The sequence below is a fragment of the Oreochromis aureus genome, linkage group 7, assembly GCF_013358895.1.
Source record: "Oreochromis aureus strain Israel breed Guangdong linkage group 7, ZZ_aureus, whole genome shotgun sequence".
NCBI lineage: Eukaryota > Metazoa > Chordata > Actinopteri > Cichliformes > Cichlidae > Oreochromis > Oreochromis aureus.
The window spans coordinates 1,280,481-1,303,283 of record NC_052948.1 but is presented as its reverse complement, the minus strand read 5'-3'; the positions used below and the strand labels follow the sequence as shown (position 1 = coordinate 1,303,283).

Sequence of the window (22,803 nt, the reverse complement as noted above, 5' to 3'; positions counted from 1 at the left end):
GACAATGTTTATTTTGTTCGTTTGTTTGAAATAGCGAATGATCCAAATCCAAACGTCTTTGTGGTAAGTTAAGTTTTGTTACTCTGCCAAACACTTGTTTTGTTTTACCTGTCTTGTAGTGAAATATAATTGTTATTTTTATTTTATTTGTGCCTTTTAATCTATTGAGAAATGACTCTGTTGGAGCTTTAGTTTGACACGGTTCGTTTCGTGAGTCGGGAGCGCTTTTTGTTCAGATTGCTCCGGTGGGGCGTGCACTGCCGTCTCCATCGTTTGGGGATGGGGGCTTTTGCTGTGCAGGGGAGGCGGGAGGGTGTGTTTGACGTGTTGTTATTACTTTTATTCTGAAGCTGTACTTCTGTTGTTTTGGTTTGTGTGTTTGTGTGAGTGTGTTTTTCCCACTTGTTCTTTCTTTGGGGGTGAAGAAATAAGTATTTTCTCTTTTATCTTTCTGCAATGACTAGCACTTCAGGTCAGTCCTTAGGCAATAGTGGTATTAGATTTTTAACTTGGAATGTCAAAGGTATGAATAGCCCAATTAAACGATCTAAAATATTCTCGCATCTTAAACGTCTAAAGAGTGATGTAATGTTTTTGCAAGAGACCCATTTGCGAAATAGAGATCATCTTAGGCTCAGGTGCCCATGGGTGGGACATACATTCCATTCAATGTTTAATTCAAAAGCCAGGGGTGGCGATCTTAATAAACAGAAGGGTACAGTTTACAGCCTCTGAGATTAAAGCTGACAGCAAAAACGGGAGATATTTGGTTGTTGTAGGTACCATGTACAATGTACCCGTCCTCTGAGTCAATGTGTGTCGCCCTGAATTTTTGATAATCCAGGTTTTACAGATGCACTTTTGAGTAGTCTCCCTTCCCTTGATACTCATCTTTTAATATTGGGTGGTGACTTGAACTGTGTTATTGATCCTGCCTTAGATCGCTCGAATCCTCGGACCCTGTCCCAATCCTCTATGTCCAAGTCTATTTCAGAGTTTATGTTTCAGAATGGTTTTGTAGATCCCTGGAGGTTTTCTAACCCTACTACCAGAGCATACTCTTTCTTTTCTCAGGTACATCAATCCTTTTCGCGGATTGATTATTTTTTTGTGGACGGTTCCCTTATTCCAAAAGTACTGTCATCTACATATCATCCAATTGTCATTTCCGATCACGCACCACTTAGCGTTGACATCAAGCTCATAGCCCAGTCCTCTTTTTCCTCACCCTGGAGATTTAACTCTTTGTTGCTTTCGGATGAGGGATTTGTTACCTTTATCAAATCCGCAATTGATGACTTTATGGTGTTTAACGACAGCGATACAGTTACGAGGTCATTGCTTTGGGAATCTCTTAAAGCATATGTGCGTGGGCAAATAATTTCTTTCTCTGCCCATTCCACTAAAAACCACAAAGCCAAACTTCAAACTTTGACTACACAAATTTGTGACATAGATAGACAGGTTGTAGCCAGTCCCACTCCTGCTTTGCATAAAAGACGACTTGACTTGCAGACCGAATTTGATTTACTTTCTACAGCAGATGCTGAACGCCTTTTACTTCGTGCTCGTGCAACTTATTATGAACATGGTGATAAGCCCAGAAGGCTTTTGGCCCATCAGTTAAAACGTCAGGCCTCTTCTCGATTAATTTCTCAAATTAAAGATGCAGCAGGCAACTTGGTCTCTGATTCAAAGGAAGTAAATGAGGTGTTTAAGAAGTATTATTCCTCCCTATATGAATCTGAATCTGCTGCTGACGCTTCTGAGGTGGATTCTTTTCTTAACGGTCTTACAATGCCCACTGTCGATCCTGTTATGTCTGAACAATTAGATGCCCCTTTTAGGTTGGATGAAATTGTGCATGCAATCAAGACCATGCACAATAGTAAGGCACCAGGACCTGATGGGTTTTCAGTTGAATTTTTTAAAACATTTATAGACAAGTTAGCCCCACTACTTCTTTCAGTGTATAACGAATCTTTTGAACGTGGTCTACTGCCCCCCACATTGTCTCAAGCACTAATTACTGTTCTCTTAAAGAAGGGTAAGGATCCTACGTCTTGCACCTCATATAGGCCTATTTCACTGCTGAATGTGGATGTTAAAGTCTTGGCTAAAATTTTAGCAATTCGCCTTGAAAAGGTTCTTCCTACTATTATTTCAGATGAACAGAATGGCTTTATCAAAGGCCGCCAGCTGTTCTTTAATGTTCGCACGCTTTTGAATGTCATTCTTTCCCAACACTCGACCACTAATCCGGAAATAGTTATCTCACTTGACGCTGAAAAAGCTTTCGATCGTGTAGAGTGGAGCTTTCTCTTTGCGGTTTTACAAAGATTTGGTTTCAAGGACAGATTTATTTCATGGATTCGACTGTTGTACAGGGCACCCCAAGCCAGTGTCTATACAAATGGTGTTTCCTCTGGCTACTTCTCATTGTCACGCGGCACGAGACAGGGTTGCCCCCTGTCCCCCCTACTTTTTGCTATTGTAATTGAACCCCTATCTATAGCTTTGAAGGCCCTTCCTCATTTTCATGGTATTTCCCGGTCAGGCCTTGACTTAAAATTGTCTTTATATGCAGATGACCTGCTTCTATATGTTTCGGATCCCTTATCTAGCATACCATCGATTGTGTCTCTATTAAACGAGTTCGGCGCTCTGTCAGGTTACAAAATAAATCTTCTTAAAAGTGAATGTTTCCCCATAAATTCTTTAAGTCTTACACTTAAACAATCTGACATTCCTTTTAGACTTAGCCCTGCCGGTTTTAAATATTTGGGAGTTAACGTGACTCGTACTTTGTCTTCTTTATACTCTTCCAATTTCTCCCCTTTAATCACTCAAATTCAATCAGATTTTCAAAGATGGAATTCGCTACCTTTGTCCCTAATTGGTCGGATCAATGCTGTAAAGATGAACATTTTGCCTCGATTGTTATTTCTGTTTCAGAGTATTCCTATATTTTACCTAAAGCTTTTTTCAAAAGTTGGACCAGCTAGTCATATCGTTTTTGTGGGAGGAAACATCCCAGGGTGAGGAAATCATTATTACAGAGACTGACGTTTGATGGTGGTCTTGCCTTGCCTAACTTTTTATTTTACTATTGGTCCTCTCATATTCACAAATTGACCCATTGGCTTGAATCTCAAGAACAGCTGTGGTGTAAACTGGGCGCCTGTCGTGCACTTCCTCATCCTTAGAAGCTTTATTGTTCTCTCCACTACCACTTAAGCCTTCTCATTTCACAAAAACCCCGTGGTACAGTCTAGTCTAAGGATTTGGTCACAATTCAGGAGTCATTTTAAGTACATTTCTGCATCAGTACACATGCCCATCACACAGAACCATCTGTTTACTCCTGGCCTCATTGATGGTACCTATGTACAGTGGAAGCGTCATGGTATTAATACTTTTAAGGATCTCTATAAAGATGGCACTTTCTTAACTTTTTTAGACCTGTGTTCAGAAACAAATCTTCCGGCTACCAATCTATTCCGTTATTTTCAGGCACGGCACTGCACTTCTGCTCTCTTCCCCTCCTACCCTCTTCTTCCAAATGTCCAACCATGGGAGGAATTCTTATCCCTCAAACCCAATAAGAAGTCAATTATATCCTTAATATATAAACAACTTATGGATTTAAATGTCCATTCAGTTGTTAAAATTAGGAGGGCTTGGGAGCGGGAGTTAGGAGTAATTCTTCGGATCAGCAATGGGAGAAAGCAGTATCCAATGTCCGTTATAGTGCGTCCTGTGCCAGGTTACAACTTATCCAGTTCAAGGTATTGTACAGGGTTTACTATTCAAAATCTCGTCTTTCTGAGATTTACCCACAAGTGATGGATCAGTGTGAGAGATGTCATGCCACCCCATGTGACCTAGGTCATATGTTCTTTCTGTGCCCGAGACTCCATGGCTTCTGGAGTCAGTATTCAGTTATTCTTTCCAAGGCTCTTGGGACCCAAATCTGCATGGACCCTTTTCTAGCTGTTTTGGGCTTCCAGACAACACTGGTCTGACAGACCCTACACACTTCAAAATATTAGCCTTTACATCACTTTTGGCTAGACGTTGCATCTTACTCCTTTGGAAATCTTCAAAGCCACCTTCAGTTTCTTTATGGTTTAGAGATGTGATGTCATTTCTTAAATTGCAAAAGATAGGCCTTGTGGCGAAGGGCAAATACAGAGGATTCTATCGTATCTGGGGCCCCTTCGTAAACTATTGCAAGTCATTAAACGTTCTACCAGCTGATTGATATAATCCCCCCTTTTTTTTTTTTTTTTTTTTTTTTTTTTATTTTTTTTTTTCCTTTTTGTGTGTGTGTTTGTTTTGGTTTTCTTCTTAGTTTTTGTTTTTGTTTGTTTTTTCTCAATTTAATATAAGCGTATGTGTGGTTGTTCCTGTATGTGTGTGTGTATTATTGTATCTGTTCATGTAAGAAAAATTAACAAATATGTGAGGGGAACAGATTGTATTGTCATTGTAAATTAATGTACATTTGTGTCTCAATAAAAATATTTATAAAAAAAAAAAAAAAATGAGGCTGCTGCAAAGAATAAAAGTAAATGAATGGAAAAAAAAAAAAAAAAAAAAAAAAAAAGTTCAAGTTCAAGATAACCTTGGCAAGCAGATCTTTAGTTAACAATGGAGGATAATAAGCTGGCACGATCATTTGAAAAGAAGCTTTTTCTAGAGTGTTTAAAAGTAGAATGGGAGGCAGAGCCTTCAGTTTTCAGGCCCCTCTTCTGTGGAACCAGCTTCCAGTTTGGATTCGGGAGACAGACACTATCTCTACTTTCAAGATTAGGCTTCAAACTTTCCTTTTGCTAAAGCATATAGTTAGGGCTGGACCAGGTGACCCTGAATCCTCCCTTAGTTATGCTGCAATAGACGTGAGGCTGCCGGGATTCCCATGATGCACTGGGTGTTTCTTCTTCACTCACTATGTGTTAATAGACCTCTTTGCTGAATCATATCTGTTATTAATCTCTGTCTCTCTTCCACAGCATGTCTTTATCCTGTTTTCCTTCTCTCACCCCAACCGGTCGCAGCAGATGGCCCCGCCCCTCCCTGAGCCTGGTTCTGCCGGAGGTTTCTTCCTGTTAAAAGGGAGTTTTTCCTTCCCACTGTCGCCAAAGTGCTTGCTCATAGGGGGTCATATGATTGTTGGGTTTTTCTCTGTACCTATGAAGCGCCTTGAGGCAACTTTTGTTGTGATTTGGCGCTATATAAATAAAATTGAATTGAATTGAAAATTGAATCTTTGCATATGAATTCTTCAAGGATCAATCCGACAGTTGGGTGGCCCCTCTCCCATTTCAGTCACAGAGACAGCGTCAGCTATTACAACAGGAAGCAAGACCTCAAACGTCTCATGTCTCTTTGGCGTAGGAAGGAAGCCAGAGATGGAAGACCACTATGTACAGTTCATGGAAAAGATGTCCTGCAATGGTCAACCAGATTCTTTTACATGGTAAAGAATGTTGGTACTTACCAAACTTTGGTGTCTGTCATCCGCAGTAGCCATGGCAAATCAGGATAGTGTTTGACTTCAGCACTCAGTACAATAATATGTCCCTTACTCATGTGCAACACCAGGCTCAGATCTAAATAACAGCCTGTTCGGTTTGCTTGTCTGTTTCAAGTGTGAACCCTCTGGGGTATGACTGACATTCAGCAAATGTTCCACAGCTTCTTGGTCAAAGAAGAACTTTGGGATTATTTCTGTTACTTGTGGTTTTGTGACCTTAACCTTGAGTTTCAGATGAAGGTCCATATGTTTGGTAATTGCCGATCTTCAGCGGTGGCCATTTATGGTTTGAAAAGAACAGATCAAACAGTTCACAAGAGTAAGACAATGGAAGTATATGTCTACACAATTCAGCTGATCTTGTAACCAGGTCACTACCAGCTGACCAGCTAGTCTTTTCTTCATGGTTAATCAAGCCAACTCAGCAAACTACGTCCTTTCCGCCAAACTTAGACTTGTAGGTTGGCTAACAAGAGCCCAGCTAATATCAGATGAATCACTCATTCCTGTTTATTCATTCCTGGTAAACATCATGTTATTAAAGATTATCAGAAATGGTGAACAGAGACTGTTCCTGAGACCTGTGTCAGAGGTCATTCTTCTTGTTTGTGTAGGGTATATATGTTGTTTCTGGATTTGGCATCTTATAGATGCCAGGCTGAGAGTATACTGGTCCCAGTAAAGTAATTTAAACTTCTGCATATAGAACAGGTCCGCCATTTTTTTCTGGCACACAGCAGTGTAAAGAGGCATGGCAGAATCCAGACCTCTTTTTTTGGTGTTGAGTTTGTACAATCTGTAACTATGTTTCAGCTCGACAGTTTTCTGATGATTTCACGATTCACAGATTGTTATTTTCTTGTAATTTAATTGTCTCATGATTAGGGTTAGTGAGACAGATGGTAATGTAACCCATGTGAAATACAGGGCTGCAAAATCCCTTTTTGTTATTTAAGGCTATAGCCTGTTATTGTCTGAAGGGGTGCTGTGATGCAGTCTTGTGTTCTGACCACCTTGCGTCTAGTGCGCAGGAAGTATTACCTGTCTCTTCCTGTGAGATCTTCCCTCTGATGGCGATCAAGTACATGCCGGAGCGCATGGAAAAAGTATCTTGGTATGCAATGCTGCAACCCGGTTAATGAGACCAGATTGTTTTATGTATAAATGCTAATAAGCTACTGTTTTATTAGGCCCCGAACTTTGACCACAAAGGGAAAACATCTGTCAAGTTATTTGTGTTGGAAAATCCCGGTGAGTCACGTGCTTTTGTTAGCTACCTGTTAAGTTAGATAATGTATTTCACTAGCCGATTCAGCTCAGAAACCTTTGAACAAAAACCAATCGGGAGCTATGAGAATCTGGTGTGTTGTTTTGCTTCTCTTGTTGTTCTTTACAGTGTGTTTATAAGTGTTGAATGCTTTGAGCTAACGATGTTTTACTGGCGATGCTAGCTGCTAATAGCTGTTAGCCACCCCACCGCCCGAAGCCATATTCCGATCGGGGAGGTATTCAGATAGAAGCACTAGCTCTGTATATATTAGAATGGTTATGTCTTAATAGATATGAGCATATTACAAGTTTAATAGTATTTGCATTGTTAATTAAGTCACATTTGCTTGTAAGCCTTAAGGATCAATGTCACTTTCATTGCTATGTCTGTTTATGTTACTGTTTAAGCTGCTGATGTTCTTTATTGTGATATAATTTTGATAAAATAGTTGATACTGGTACAAACAAGTTACTGTAACCCTTGTAACTTGGTCAAGCTAAAGGGATTGCCATTTGTTATTAATACATTTGGAAAAGAAGTTAATGAGCTCATGTTAAAAACACAAGATGGGAAAGAAATTCATTGTTCTGCACTGTTTGTGTAGATTGGTTTTTTTGACTACTAGAAGGATTCTGGAGAACCACTGACGGCGAAAACAGCCCAAATGAGATCCTGGATGATCGTGAAATGGTGTGGCCAGCCATGCGATCGGATTGTGGAACTTGCCTGAGAAACTGATTCAAGCAACCCTGGATTTCAGATAAGCCCTATGCACTACTTCTCCTACCCGGATAATAGGGTCTGCACACTGACAATTCCCCTACAGTACACCTGTTTGGGTTTCAACGACTTTAAAGGACAATTCAGACTGGACAATTCAAACTTCACAAGAGGAACACTTTAATCTGTTTCATTCATTCAAAAGAGCTCTGATACAATTCAGTATAAGTCTTCCATTTAAGTGTCTTTATTTTATTTTGTTCTGTTTTACATCTGTTCACCTTTAAAATGCACTATTAGTGTGCAATTTGGTTTATTGTGTTGTACATGTTTACGCATGGTACTGAGGCAATAAAGGTCCCAGTTATTCACTTCCAAGCCAACTCCTTTTGTGAGTCTCCAAAACAAAACCTCCTTCTGAACCTAGAAAGATGTCTAGGGTCTCTATTTGAGGTGAAAGTGTACTGGTCCTGAGTAGAGGCGCTACAGTAATATCCAGTCAGAAGTAACTATGTCACTATTAAATGCCTTCCAAACCTTGCAGAGTTACTTTACTTGACCATCTATTGAATAAGGTGTGCAACTGTTGTGAACTTGTGTTAGTCCATAATTCATGTAATTACACTGAAATTGTCTTTTATCTCTTTATCTTTATGTCTGTTTGCTTACAGTTTAACAAGTACCAGTAAACTACCTCAAACGTTGCTCCAGTCTCAGGTGCTTTATTGGACATTTGTTTAGCTCACTGTCTATGTAATCTGTAAAGCACATGGTGAGGGCAGTAGCAAATGTCCTGACTTTAAACATCTTACAGAATTCTTCAAGATTCTTTTCAAACATTTCAGCATATTCTTAATGGTTTTTCACAGTTGTCTTTCATGTACTACCTCTGAGAAATTAGACCATTCTCTTTACCCCTATAATACTCCATCATCATTGCACACATTGCAGTGCTCTTAGGCTACCAAAGTTTGCCATTCCAGTACAAAGAAAAATAACAAATAAGTGGAGAACAAGGTGTTAGGTTGAATTTGTTAAATGTTGCCATTATTGTACTTAAATTTGTAAGTCTTCGTTCAAGCTGTAGGATCAAAGACATTCTTCTGTTTCTGTTCCCCTCTCCAGCCTGTTGAATGGTGAGGGGGGCTATAGTGTAACTGTAGGCACATCCTCAGCAGGAAGTCACACAAACGCACCCACATCAACACACACACACATGCTCGCACATGCACACACACACACACACACACGCAGTGTTTTAACCTTTTGTGACCATAGGGGGGGTTTACAATGGGTGTTTGTGTAAACTGTGTGTCACACAATAAAAGGCTGCAAGCGGGGGCTGGTTCTTTGGAGTCATCTGAGATCAAGGGCAGAAGGGCTGCTCTGAGATGCTCCCCTTGCTATAGCATGTGAAAACCGATCGATCGCTGTTCTGTCTTGCTTTCTTCACGGGAATAAGTCTGAACTAGCGGGCCTGCTGTAGCGCAGACCCAACACAAGGCATTGAATAGACACCACTAGCTTCTGAATGCTAAAAGTGGTTGAGCAATGTGTTCTGTTTTTTCAAAGTTGTGACTAACCTTTCACATAGAGCAAAGGGTAAACAGCTGGAAGAGGACAGGCTGAGTTACCCATTTATAATCAGGTCAGCCAGCTACTCCTCTCAGTGCAGTCCAACTCATATTACCATGTTTGTTTCAATTATCCTGCTATGGATCTGCATTTTCTTTATCATCCTTCAGCTCAAATCGAAAAGGCCAAAGAACTTCCCACCAGGGCCCCCAGTCTTCCCCATACTGGGAACCATTTTGCAGCTGAGTTTGGAGAACCCTTTAAAGGACTTTGAGAGGGTAAGAAAAACCTTGCAATGAAATGTGTTTTAATGTCATATTCTTATCCCACTAATGGATTTATTATTAGTATTAAATGGCTCTAAATGTTTAGATACTAAAACTCACACATAAATTGACATTATTGTGATTTTCCTGAAATTAACAGATTCAAGAGTTTGTTTTTTACTGTTGAATCCATGAAACCATGAAACAGCTGTGACTGGTAAATGAAATCATTTGAAATCCATAAATCTTACACTATAACGACTCAGCAGGAATGTTGAGTAACATTGCATATCAGCTAATCTCTGTGGTAAACTAAGGGTTGTGGTGTATTATCATTTTGTTAATGGTACTTTGAAGTTACAAATTTGCAGTAACAACATGCACGCTAAACATGCAATAAACAGCTTTCTAGTTACCAGTACAGTTCCTTTTATCTCATGACTGTTAACTTTTGCATATATAAACTTGTATGGTACTTACCCTGAAGGTCAGTAAACACTGAACTTAAATAATTTGGTAAATATGTTTAAGTCCTTTAGAAAGAAATGTTCATCTGAATATGTGTAAATGAATTTAACACAGTAACACTGACATGTTACTTTGTTTCCTCCCAGCTGAGGAAGTCTTATGGAGATGTCTACAGTATTTACATTGGCCAGAAACCAGCTGTAGTCATCAATGGGCTGAAGGCCATAAAGGAAGCTATGGTGACTAAGGCTGCTGATTTTGCTGGACGACCCCAAGACTTGTTTATTAATGATGTCACCAAGAATAAAGGTAGAACAGATGTTATCTATCAAAAACATAACATAACAAAAAACCAAAAAACCCCAAACAAAGTCTTTCTATTTCTTTCTGGATTCTAATGTTGGAGGTTTTAGTGTGTTATTATTTGGTGCATACAAAAGAGAAAACATTTATTATTTTAGAAATAATCATGGTGGCAAAACAGACACAAAACATTGCAAATAAATTGATGCACAATAAAAAAATACAACAAGCTGCATTATTACTAATAACTTTCATCCATCATACAAAAAACTACAAACACATTTTTTAAAAATAGCAAATAGGAATCTAAATTATAAGAAGAATCTAAGATGATCTAAGTTTTCAAACCACTTTGGTTCATGTTCTTTGAAACAAGCTGGTTAAAAAATGACTTGCTTCACATGTTCAGGCAATGCAATGTTTTTATTAGAATAGAATAGAATAGAATAATCCTTTAATTGTCCCACAAGGGGAAATTTGGTTGTAACAGCAGCCAAAAAGACACATATACAAACAAACAGGACACAGAACAGAAACATACACAATTTTTCTTACATATTTACATTAAGGACAATGGTTACTATAAACAGAGTACTGTACAGTTATTAAATTAAATAAAAATAACTACAGATAAGAGGCAAACCAGGTTGTAGTGCGAATCAGTTGATTAATTTATTGCAGTTACAGCGCAGATGTAAACATCTGTGATTGTTGGGAGCAGTTCTGATTGTACAGTCTGACAGCTGCAGGGAGGAAGGACCTGCGGAAACGCTCCTTCATGCATCGAGGATGCAGCAGTCTGTCACTGAAGGAGCTCTGCAGTTCAGCAACATTTCCATGCATGGGGTGGGAGACTCTGTCCATCAGAGATGTTATTTTGGCCAGAGGCCTTCTGTCTCCCACCACCTGCACTGGGTCCAGGGTGCATCCCAGAACAGAGCTGGCCTTCCTGATGAGTTTATCCAACCTCTTCCTCTCAGCTGCCGATAAACTGCTGCTCCAACATACCACACTGTAAAATGACAGATGCCACCACAGAGTCATAGAAGGTCTTTAAAAGCGCCCCTGTACTCCAAATGACCTCAGCCGCCTCAGCAGGTAGAGTCTGCTCTGACCCTTCCTGTAAAGAGCATCAGTGTTGTGGCTCCAGTCCAGTTTATTATTCAGGTGAACACCCAGGTACCTATAAGAGTCCACTATCTCAATGTCCACTCCCTGGATGTTCACCGGTGTCAGTGTGGTGGGTCTGCGTCTCCGGAAGTCCACCACCAACTCCTTGGTTTTCCCGGCATTGATCAGCAGGTGGTTCTGCTGACACCAGTCTACAAAGTCCAGAGTCCACTGTCTGTACTCTGAGTCATCCTCACCTGTGATGAGGCCGACTACGGCAGAGTCGTCAGAGAACTTCTGTAGGTGGCAGCGTGGGGAGTTGATGGAGAAGTCTGCAGTGTAGAGGGTGAAGAGGAACAGTGCCAGCACAGTTCCCTGTGGGGCCCCCGTACTGCAGACCAGCGTGTCAGAGACACAGCCCCTGTGACCTCACATACTGTGGACGTTCTGTGAGGTAGTCCAGTATCCACTGGGACATATGGTGGTCCACTCCCGATAGCTCCAGCTTGTCTCTCAGAAGTCGTGGCTGGATGGTGTTGAAAGCACTGGAGAAATCAAAGAACATGATCCTCACGGTGCTTCCAGGCTTCTCCAGGTGAGTCAGAGCTCGGTGCAGGTGGTAGATGATGGCGTCCTCCACCCCGATGCCAGGCTGGTAAGCAAACTGCAGCGGATCCAATGAAGACCTCACCAGGGGGCGCAGATGGTTTAGAACCAACCTCTCGAGGGTCTTCATCAGATGTGATGTCAGGGCTACCGACTTGTAGCTGCTGAGGTCTTGGTACCGGTACCACACAGGAGGTCTTCCACAGCTGTGGTACTTTCCCCAGTGACAGGCTCAGGTTGAACAGATATCCTAGGATGCCACACAGTTCACCTGCGCAGCATCTCAGGAGCCTGGAGCTGACGCCATCTGGACCTGCAGCCTTCCTCACCTTGATCTTGCGAAGCTCGTTCCTCACTTGAAGTGCTGAGATGGATAGAGTGGAATTTGGGGGAGGGGTGTGTATGTTGGAGTCCACAGAAGCCGGGGGTGGGTGTGATGGCTGGGAGCTGGGAGGTGTGAAGCTGAGAGGTGTGAAGTCCTGAGATGAAGGACAGGCAGTCCCTGAAGATGAAGGAGATTGCAGCAGGGGGGACGATGCTGTGGGAGGGGTGGGTGTTTGATCAAACCTATTAAAATATTTATTTAGGTCATTCACCCACCCCAAGTCTCCTGCAGCCTGGGGGGTTGGTTTTTGTCCTGAGATTGTCTTCAGGCTGTTCCAAACCCCTCTGATGTTGTCCTGTTGCAGCTGCTCTTCCATCTTCCTCCTGTAGTTTTCCTTTCCTTGCCTTATCTTCCATTTCAGCTTCTTCTGAACAACTCTCAGCTCCTGTTTGTCTCCAGATCTAAAGACTCTCTTCTTCTCCTTGAGGAGAGCCTTAATTTCAGGATTTATCCATGGCTTGTTGTTAGAAAAACACCGTGCCTTTATGATGGATACGGTGTTGTCCACACAGAAGTTCATGTAATCCGTAATGCAGTCTGTGATGCTGTTGAGGTCATCCTCCAGGGGGCTGCAGAGGTTGTCCCACACAGTAGAACGGAAACAGTCCCTCAGGGCCTCTTTAGTCTCTGCCGACCATTTCCTTACTGTGCGTTTCACTACTGGTTCTCTGTGTACTAGAGGTTTATACACAGGCTGGAGATGAACTAAATTGTGATCTGAGCCCCCCAGGGGAGGGAGAGGTGATGAGCTGTATGCCTCCTTGGTGTTGGCATACAATAAGTCCAATGTTTTATTGTCTCTGGTGTGGCAGGTAACATACTGGGTGAAGGTGGGGAGAGTGGAGGACAGGAGATGTGATTAAAGTCCCCAGAGATCAGGGAAAGGGCCTGAGGGTGCTGTGTTTGGAGTCTGCTGGTTACAGTGTGCAGGACCTCACAGGCTGCTGCAGCGCTAGCAGAGGGCGGGACATACACAGCTATCATAATCACGTGTGTAAACTCTCGCGGTAGATAGTACGGTCTCATGCTAACCGCTAGCAGCTCGATGTCCTTACAGCATAGCGTCTCTTTGATAGATAAATGCCCAGAGTTACACCATCTATCCTTCACAAACACAGCCAGACCCCCTCCTCTCTTCTTACCACTCTCTGTTATTCTGTCGGCCAGGATCAGATGAAAACCATCCATGTTTACGTGTGAGTCCGGAGTTAGCGCAGTTAGCCACGACTCTGTGAAGCACATCAGGCTGCACTCCCTGTAGCTCCTCTGATGTCGGGTAAGAGCCACCAGCTCGTCTACTTTATTGGGGAGAGATCTCACATTCCCCATAATAACAGATGGAATCGCTGGCCGGTACCTCCCTAACTTTACTGCAACGCCCGATCCCGGCCGAGTACCGCGTCTCTTCCTCCTCACCTCATCGCCTGGCGATGTTAGCTTGCTCGGCGATAGGCAGGGCAGCGGAGGCTCCGAGGACTAACAGCTGATCCCTGCTGTAAACAATGGGAGGTCGGACCTCCACGCGCTCTCCGGACAAAGACGCCGTAAAAAATGTAATAAAGAACACCATTGTCCATAGAATTCTGAGCTCCATTGTGGGGGACAGCAGTCCACAATAGAAAAACAAAAACAATAAACACAAAACAACAGAGAAACATATATTAAAGAGAAAAAAGGACTCTGTCAGGTCGGAGCTGCTGATACTGGCTGCCAGCTCGGAGCGGCGCCGGAAGTAAGAGTTTATTGCACTTGCCTGCATGTTTAACCAGAGTCTAACATTCCCAGAGCAGCTTCTATCAGTTGACCTGTTTTGCTTATTTTAAGATCCTCGTAGTTATCCTGGAATTGCACTACGGTTCACGGTTAAATCAATAATTTAATTGTAGTATGCATGCTAGAGATGCTAGCACGCATGCTGATGACTGCAGTGAAACTCCAGTGAGATGCTGGTATATCGAGCTGTATTGAATAAAATCTAAATAAAAAATGAAATAAGCCAGAAAGTAGAGTAATGATGATCCTTACGTCCTTCCCTTCTTTGTGTTTCTAATTCTGTTGTAGGGGTCATTATGGTCGATTATGGCTCTAATTGGAGGGAACATCGTCGCTTTGCTCTGATGACTTTGAGGAACTTTGGTCTGGGGAAGAACTCGATGGAGGACAGGATTCACGAAGAGATAAAATATCTTGTTAGTACGCTGGAGGAGAGCGTTGGTAAGCGTTGGTCCACATAACTGAATTTTGTGCTGTGCCGTTGTTTGCGTAATGTTCTTTTGTGTTGTTTTACAATGCTGTGCTGTTACATTATCAGGTAAAACCTTGAGTCCACGAGTCATGTTTCACAATGCTGCCTCCAACATCATCTGCCAGGTTCTGTTTGCTAGACGCTACGAGTATGATGATGTGCTAATCAAACAGATTGTTCAGTGCTTTACTGAGAATACCAAGATGGCCAATGGACCGTGGGCTATGGTGAGTAAAAGCATGTTTCTGAGGTAACAAAGTTTCCTCAGGAATATCATTAAGGCGGAGATTTTACTGCAACAATTCCACCTGTAACAAAACTAACATGCAGATGTTTTTGTGACATCTAGCTTTAGCATGTTAGCATGTTAATTTGATAAGTAGAACCAACAAAAAAGGAAAACCAGGATTGGTCCGGTCTGATGATATTTAAACAAATTACCCCGCTTGTCTTTCCTTTCAGCTCTATGACTCTTTTCCTATAATTCGTAACCTGCCACTGCCCTTCCAAAAGGCCTTTCAGAATATGGAGGTAATTTTAATTTTCACTTTAACAGCAGGAAGAAGTAAAATTTTTTCAAACTGTGAATAATGTTGTTTGCTCTTTAGACTTGTAGGAATATTACAATTGATTTAATCAATGAGCACAAGACGACCAGAGTCCCTGGAGAGCCACGAGATTTTATTGACTGCTATTTGGATGAACTGGAGAAGGTACACGAGTGTAAAAGAAACAGATCTGTTTTTCATATTCTGTGTTTTACATATGTATTAGGCATATTTAAAATCAGATTAATTTAATCCTGCTTTCTAAAAGGAAATGCCTAAATACGTCACAGAAATGTTTTTGTTTTTATTTTACAATTTTTAATTAATTTCCAGTAACAGGTTAAGACTTTTGTCTTACAATAATTGTTCCCCTTTTTTGTAGAGAGGCAATGACAGGTCTTCATTTTCAGATGACCAGCTCATTATGTACTCTTTAGATCTTTATGTTGCTGGGACTGACACCACCTCCAACACCCTACTTACTGGTTTTCTTTACCTTATGAACTACCCACACATACAAGGTAAACCTGCACATGTAAATAATGCATATTATGGTTATTTGTCATTGAATTCTATGACTTGTGCTTTAGCCTTCACATAACAGAATCTAAATTGAAACACAGCTTATAAAAAATGTAGGCGGGGCCAAAAGGAGACCTGCTTAATCATTATGCATTTTCATCTTTCTTTTGAGCCCTAAATTACTACTTACAAAATACAGTGTTATCATGTTGTGTAAGCTGTTGTTCCGAATTCAAAAATATTGAGGATGAGAACAAAACAACAATGGTCCAGAAGAATTTGGTCAAACAATGATTTTATTGAACACACGCGCGGGGAGATGAATACTGCAACACAATCAGCATAGATCTCCACCCAAAAATACACTTCAAAATGCTTTTAATATATCAGGGTTCCGCCCCTTCATGCGTCAATTACAAGTAATGCTTCACTGAACAAGCTAAAAAACAGACAGAGAAGTTCCTCTTTTCTCCCTCCCGATGGACTTACAATTTTCTTGATTCGTCTTCTGTCACCTGTTGCTGAGCAAACTCAAATGCAGTTAGAAGCTAAATGAATTCCAGGCCTTTGGCCCAACTATCTTCTATAATCCTTTGTGTTTGTAAGCGTGTAGGCATTACCTTTCTGTTGTTCCAAGTCACTTACACAATATATCATCCGGACATTGCGCCGAACGAAGCTTAAGACCTTAAATAGACTGAGCACTAACTCTTCATGAGCACATTTGCAATGTGTGTATAAAATTATTATAGCTGCCCCTTCAATAAAAGTTTTAATATAATGCTGGTGGCTTTACTACACATGTTAATGCAATGTTAATGCTGAAAACTATATGTAGCAGTAAAATATTTTCTTTATTCCCACACTGTCAAGGATACTTGAGGGCACATGGGAGTTTGCCCAACCAGTCTATATGTGTTTTGTGGACTTGGAGAAGGCATTCGACCGTGTCCCTCAGGTGTCCTGTGGGGTGTCTGACCCATTGCTATGGGCGATTCCATCCTTATACAACCGTTGTAAGAGCTTGGTCCTCATAGCCGGCAATAAGTTGGGCTTCTCTGCTTGGGCTGCTGCCCCCGCAACCAGGCCCCAGATAAGCGGAAGAAGATGGATGTATGGATGGATGGAAGCGGATGTGGATGTTAATGTGTGATGTTATCTCTCTTACACAGAAAAATGTCAGCAAGAGATAGATCAAGTATTGCAAGGGAAAGATCGGGCCAGTTTTGAGGACAGACACAAGATGCCTTACACTCAGGTACTGTATATGTTAGAGATCTTGCTCCTTACAGTTGTCCTCTATTTAGACGAGTTGCACTGGGTCTTCATAGATCTAGGGAAATCATATGATAGGATGCCAAGAGAGGAACTGTGGTACTGGATGAGGAAGTCAGGAGTGGATACAAAATATATTAGAATAGTGTAAGACATGTACGAGGACAGCAAGACAGTGATCAGGAATGTAGCAGGATTTGAAAATGAGTTCAAGTTGAGGCTGGAATTACATCAGGATTGGACCCTTTGTTTACAATGACAGATGAGATCAGGCAGGAGTCTCTGTGAACTATAATTGTAGATAACATTGTGATCTATAGTGAGAGTAGGGAACATGTGGAAAGAGCCTGCAGAGCAGAGGTATACTCTGGAGTGACTATGATGGTAAACATTAGAAATGAGTATATCAGAAGGACAGCTCACGTTGATCAGTTTGGAGACAAAGTTAGAGATGCAATGTTGAGATGGTTTGCTGTACACATGTACATCCCTCCTCTGTGGATAATTTGGACAAAGGATAGGAAAGATGGAGCTGGCAGGCAGGAAAAGAGGAAGACCACAGAGAAGGCTCATGGAAATAGTGAAGAAGGACATGCAGAGGGTTGGATGGGAAGGATGTTAGAGATAGGATGAGATGGAGACAGTAAGCACAAATTCCAGCATTTTAGCTGAATTATAATGTTGTCAAATTGGTGTCATGCTGAATCTTTTGGTTCTTTCATGGTCTGGTTGTCTTGGCAACAGATCCAAAATCTTAAAACTACAAAACTAATTAGAAGATGCACTTAAACAGCATCATTCAGGAAATCCATTCAGCAATGGCAGCTCTGCTTTTACTGAAGGAATTGGTCTGACTTGATGTAGACTTGATCTACTGAAAATAAAAGAAGCATTTCATGGTAAAGGAGTATCATCATAACCTTTTCCATGCTTTGAATAGTTATTTGTAATGAGTATTAGAAGGAACATTATTTATGCAAACAACATGTTTTAACATAACGCATAAAATCTAGTAATGCTGCTGTATGATAAAAAACACATGGAGTACTTGGACAAACTCCACTGGGTGTTGTTCTTGTAGAACACTTGTGTGTGCAGACAAAGTAGTTTTCATGCGATTGCAGGTTAATGAGAAAATTAGACTGATATGGCTTTTTATCAGGATTTCTTACTGTGTTCAGGTTCAGATCAGTTCCATATTAAGTAACAGTGAAAGGAGCACTCTGAATAGAAAAGGTCTCTGCTCAGACTAAGATAAAGAACAGATAATCTCTTCATCCAGGCTGTGATTCATGAAATACAGAGAATTGCCAACACTGTTCCTCTCAGTGTCTTCCACTGCACCAACAGAGACACAGAGCTCATGGGATATTCCATTCCCAAGGTAAGGGACAACTGATTAAATCATTTTTAACATTAGATACAATAAAGTCAAGAGCATCCTTAGTGGACTTTGCATTTGTTTTCTTCTCAGGGTACAGCGATCATCGAAAATCTGACCTCAGTCCTCAACGAGGAGGGACAGTGGAAATTCCCTCATGAATTCAACCCTGAAAACTTCCTCGATGTCAAAGGAGAGTTTGTTAAACCAGAGGCCTTCATGCCTTTCTCTGCAGGTAAACGACCACAAACACACTGAGTGACACAGACAGGGCCGATTAACCTTTAAACCCTGCTTGAAACATACATGCCCAAAATTAATTGATTATTTCTCTATGATTACAAACTTGGTGTAAAATATCTTGGTATCAAAATAAAGTTAACACTTGTGAGACTTAATCATAGGTAGACGCGTCAGAGCAGATGTCACTGTGTCAAAGAAGCTGAGGATGGACCACGGAAAAATATCAAGGCTTTTTTTCCTTTTTGTCTTTTATAGCATGTAAAATATGCTGTAGTTAGCAGACCAAAAACATAAGAAAACTATGAATCCACATATGGACATGCCCCTGTTCCCACAGTACCAGGGATCTTGGTTAAATCTGTTTGTTTTTGATTGTTACTCGTTTTGATTGTTTTTGATAACTTTGAAGTGTCTTGTAATACCTCAGGTCCTCGGACATGTCTCGGAGAGGGTCTGGCTCGTATGGAGCTCTTCCTCATGATGGTGACTCTGCTGCACAAGTTTAAATTCATCTGGCCTGAGGATGCAGGACAACCAGACTTCACTCCAGTCTTTGGCATCACTATGAATCCCAAACCTTATGACATGAAGGTTCAACTCAGAATGCCACAGTGAGGCGGTGTGCTTCATAGAAGGAGAAAGAAGCAATTTAGTCTAATTTTATTTTATTAAAATTATTGCCCTTTATTCATTCATGGTTGATTGGTTGATGTATTATTGAAAAAACAGTGAGACTTTGTAGAAAATGTCCTATTTTATAACATCTTCTTTCATGTTTAAGAAAAGACTTTTTAAGATAAGAAACACATTCTGCTGGGAAGGTTTAACTGAGATGTGCATCAATACAGTGGTTCTCAAGCTGTGGGGCATGGAGCCACTGTGGGACATGGGCATTGATGATAAGGGGAATAATGAGAAAAACTAAGTTGAATGAGAATAATTTATGTAGGATATGTATATCTGTACGATGTGTGTAGGAAAAAATAAACTTCCCCAAACACTTCTCTCGTTACCCTTCTGTGTGTATTTATGTCTGTCCTGCGGCGCTATCTCCCTCGTGGGTGTGTTTTTCCCTGCATGTTTCTGTATGTTTAATTTATGTTCCTGTATTCCAGTTTAGATTAGCTTAGTTTTGTATCTCCAGGACTCTGTCAATAAAGCTGTTTTTGGGTTTTCTAGGTCCTGCCTGTGATTCTGCACTTGGGTCCTAACCTGCCTGCGTCACACAGCTGTTTCATGACAGGAAGTCACTTTAAAACTCAGATTAAATAATCTATGAACCAGGGTTAAAGGGTTGCGTCTTTTGGTTAGTTATTTAGTTCTAATTCTGATCTGATTTGACTTGTAAGTACTTTTTGTATTTTGTATTTTTTGCTGTTTGGTAATTTGGTGTAGTATTGTGCATGTTTACATACATAGTCTGTGGCAATTCTGAGTTTGTGAATACAGAACAAACTAATTCAGAGAAGAAAACACTGACAAGTAATAATTTTGTGCATGAAATATTGGTAAGTATGGTTAATGCAGGTATTTCTGGGTTCTGTTGTGTTCAGTTTTTCTAGAAGGAAGTACAGGAGAAATATGTGTCTTTTAAAACCATTTAATTTGCTTTGGCAGTTAAAATTACAAGTTACAGTGCTGGACTTCTCTGTGAAATCAGCCGTCTGTCTTCACACGAATTGGGCTGTACAGGTTTATACCCCAAGAATAACACATTTTATTATGACTGTCTTCTTCCGGAAGCAACATGGCCTGCTGTCTCCCTATTGTCTTCTCTCCATTCACGTTTGACCTCAGATCATCTCCTTTTCCTGGAATGACAGAGACAGAAAAGAAAACGCCTCCCTGCCTAGCCTTGATTAATTAATATCATCCTACTGATTCTATTTATTATCTAAGTTCTGGAAATCCTGTTCGGACTCCCTTGACCCAGAAGATATCAACCTGACTGTTAACCAGTGTGATGTGTAAGCATGCTGCAAAAAGACGCTCTGTCCTCTACGTCAGTCTCAATATTTCAATTCAGTCATAGCGCTGAATGAGACTCAAAAACACGGAGCGCCAGCAAGCTAATGAACTGCAATGTGTATATCAGTGGTTCCCAAACTTATTTTGCTAGGCCCCCCTTTGTTTTACAAGAAAAATGTTCGCCCCCCCCTCGCGTGCGCGCACGCGCACAAACACATCCTCCAAACACACACACCCATATTTTGCTCCATTGCGGTTTATTTCACACCTCAAACATTTAGTAAACAATTAAGCAAATACAAGTAAACTGCAATAAATTACAGGTAGTAATAAAATATACTACTAACTCTTTTATGCTACGTCCACACCTACACGGGTATTTTTGAAAGCGCAGCTGTTTCTGTGCGTTTGGACCTTTCGTCCACACGTAACCGCATTTCAAATCACCGAAAACGGAGATTTTTTTTTTAACTCCTTTTTTGCGTTTATGTGTGGACGAGGAATACAAAGTTCATCACACAGCGTATGTGCTTTTTTTCACGTCGCTGTGCGCGCGTTATTGTTTACATGAGATGAATTGCAGAATGGCAGATAGCAGGGGCGATTCTAGGATCAGAGCTTTGGGGGTGCTGAGCACCCAGAGAGCTGCCCAGCCAGGCAAGATAAACTTTACACGTCACGATGAGACTTCTTCCCTGTCTCTGTCAGTCCCTGCATCCTTAAATGTCTTCAGTTGTCCCGAGTTCCCTCTGACTGTCTCCTTGGTGCATTTAAACCCCTGTTCCTCCCTGTCCTCATCGTCTGTTGTCTTCATCTCCGCTATCAGTCATCAGAATTTTACCATCTCTGTGCAAGTCTGCAAATTTCTTTATTAAATCATAAGATTCTTAAATTCATCAAGTCTCTCTGTGCCTGGGTCCTTGTCACAAAACATGACATCACTGTTTTGTACATTTTAACATAATTTAATCCCCACATTTGTGAAAGAAAAGCAAAACACTTTTTTGAGAAGTCTGTAACAAAACCATCAAATCTGATAAAGGTTATTTAAATGATGCTCATAGTGAGTAAGAAGTAAACTGAGTGCATGTTTTGGACAGAGATTCACTTTTAATGTGTATGTATAATATAATACAGATACATAAAAACACTCCCAAAACAGAATAAATTATTACAAAATATTAATAAAAACTATAAAAATGGAGGCAACTTTGCCTGTGGTACAGTGTATACAATGTATGAAAAAATCTTTACTGCAGATACTAATTTAACTAATTTAATAATACTAATTTTGTGTTGTAAGATTTATGAGTTTCATGCTTTCATAGTGGTACTTGGGAGAGCTTGACATTTTCTCAGGTGGTACACACTGTAAAAGTTTGAGAAACACTGATAAGTGTTTCTCTGCCGCATAAGTCTGTATCGGCAGTCATACAGACAACTGGACAGTCCAAAAGTTGGCCTACCTGTTACTGGCTGAGGTTTTAGTAGAGTTGTGGCTGAACCACATAAAAATATATCATTAATTTTAATCTCCCAATCAATGATAATGTTATGTTGGAATGTTGTTAAAGAGGGTCAAAAATGTTTCAACCCAGTTTGTTTTGCAGATTCTGTATAGCAGCTTTAATATAGCGAGGACAAAACTTCCAGACTGTGTGAGTAAAATCAGGTTTTTTCTCTTCGTCAGTTTAATAGTTTCTGTTTTGCCTGTCACTGTTCCCTGTCTGTTTTCTTACCTGGTTCTTCCTGACCTTCTACTTTCTCCTCACGTTCCCTCTTTCCTCTCTCCCTCTTTGGACTGACAATCATACACAAATAGATTGTATTCAATTAGATGAAAAAATTACATTAATATGAAAAAAATAATTATTAAGATCACTAACGAAAAGTCCTCTCTCAGTGTACTTACATGAACATCTAATAAAAGATATAAAATATTGAAACACTGATCCAACATTATCCTTTATTGATGGATCATTTGTTCTTACACTTTTACCTGAATGTGGCTCCTGTTTTTGAAAAAACTTCCTTATATCCATTATGAACCTGGCTGTCTCTCTGTACACAAACACACACACACACACAACAGGAGTTATAAGGTTAATGGGCATTCAGTCAGTTAGCTAGTTAGTATCCATTTCAAACAGGACAGTGGTAACAACAGCAGGCTACGGACAATTTTAAGTTTTAGATTTTAAATAGGCTGTATACATTTCAGTGGGAGCAACAGGACGGTCAAATGTCGCTGAATTTACTACAGAGTAGGACGGATTGTAGGGTAGCAAACATCATTGGAAAACACGTTTTCAACACTGCAGGTTACCTGGTGTAAGGTTTTCAGCTAAAAAGAAACATGACTCCTATCTAACTACATAA

The 22,803-nt window shown here is 40.7% G+C and overlaps 1 protein-coding gene across 4 annotated transcripts in view; it reads left to right on the top strand.

Moving 5' to 3' along the window:
• The first annotated feature begins 8,878 nt into the window (after positions 1 to 8,878).
• LOC116319546 (cytochrome P450 2D15-like) overlaps positions 8,879 to 22,803 on the top strand; it is a 28,977-nt gene continuing 15,052 nt past the window's right edge. The window contains exons 1-12 of one of the 4 annotated variants that reach the window (XM_039614565.1): positions 8,879 to 9,177; positions 9,275 to 9,382; positions 9,985 to 10,147; positions 14,304 to 14,456; positions 14,554 to 14,714; positions 14,950 to 15,018; positions 15,096 to 15,200; positions 15,418 to 15,556; positions 16,730 to 16,815; positions 18,115 to 18,216; positions 18,307 to 18,448; positions 18,884 to 19,634. In XM_039614565.1, the coding sequence (XP_039470499.1) occupies positions 10,075 to 10,147; positions 14,304 to 14,456; positions 14,554 to 14,714; positions 14,950 to 15,018; positions 15,096 to 15,200; positions 15,418 to 15,556; positions 16,730 to 16,815; positions 18,115 to 18,216; positions 18,307 to 18,448; positions 18,884 to 19,071 (1,218 nt within the window). In that variant the 5' untranslated portion in view covers positions 8,879 to 9,177; positions 9,275 to 9,382; positions 9,985 to 10,074 and the 3' untranslated portion in view covers positions 19,072 to 19,634. The other 3 variants (XM_031738924.2, XM_031738921.2, XM_039614566.1) reach the window with 3 other exon arrangements.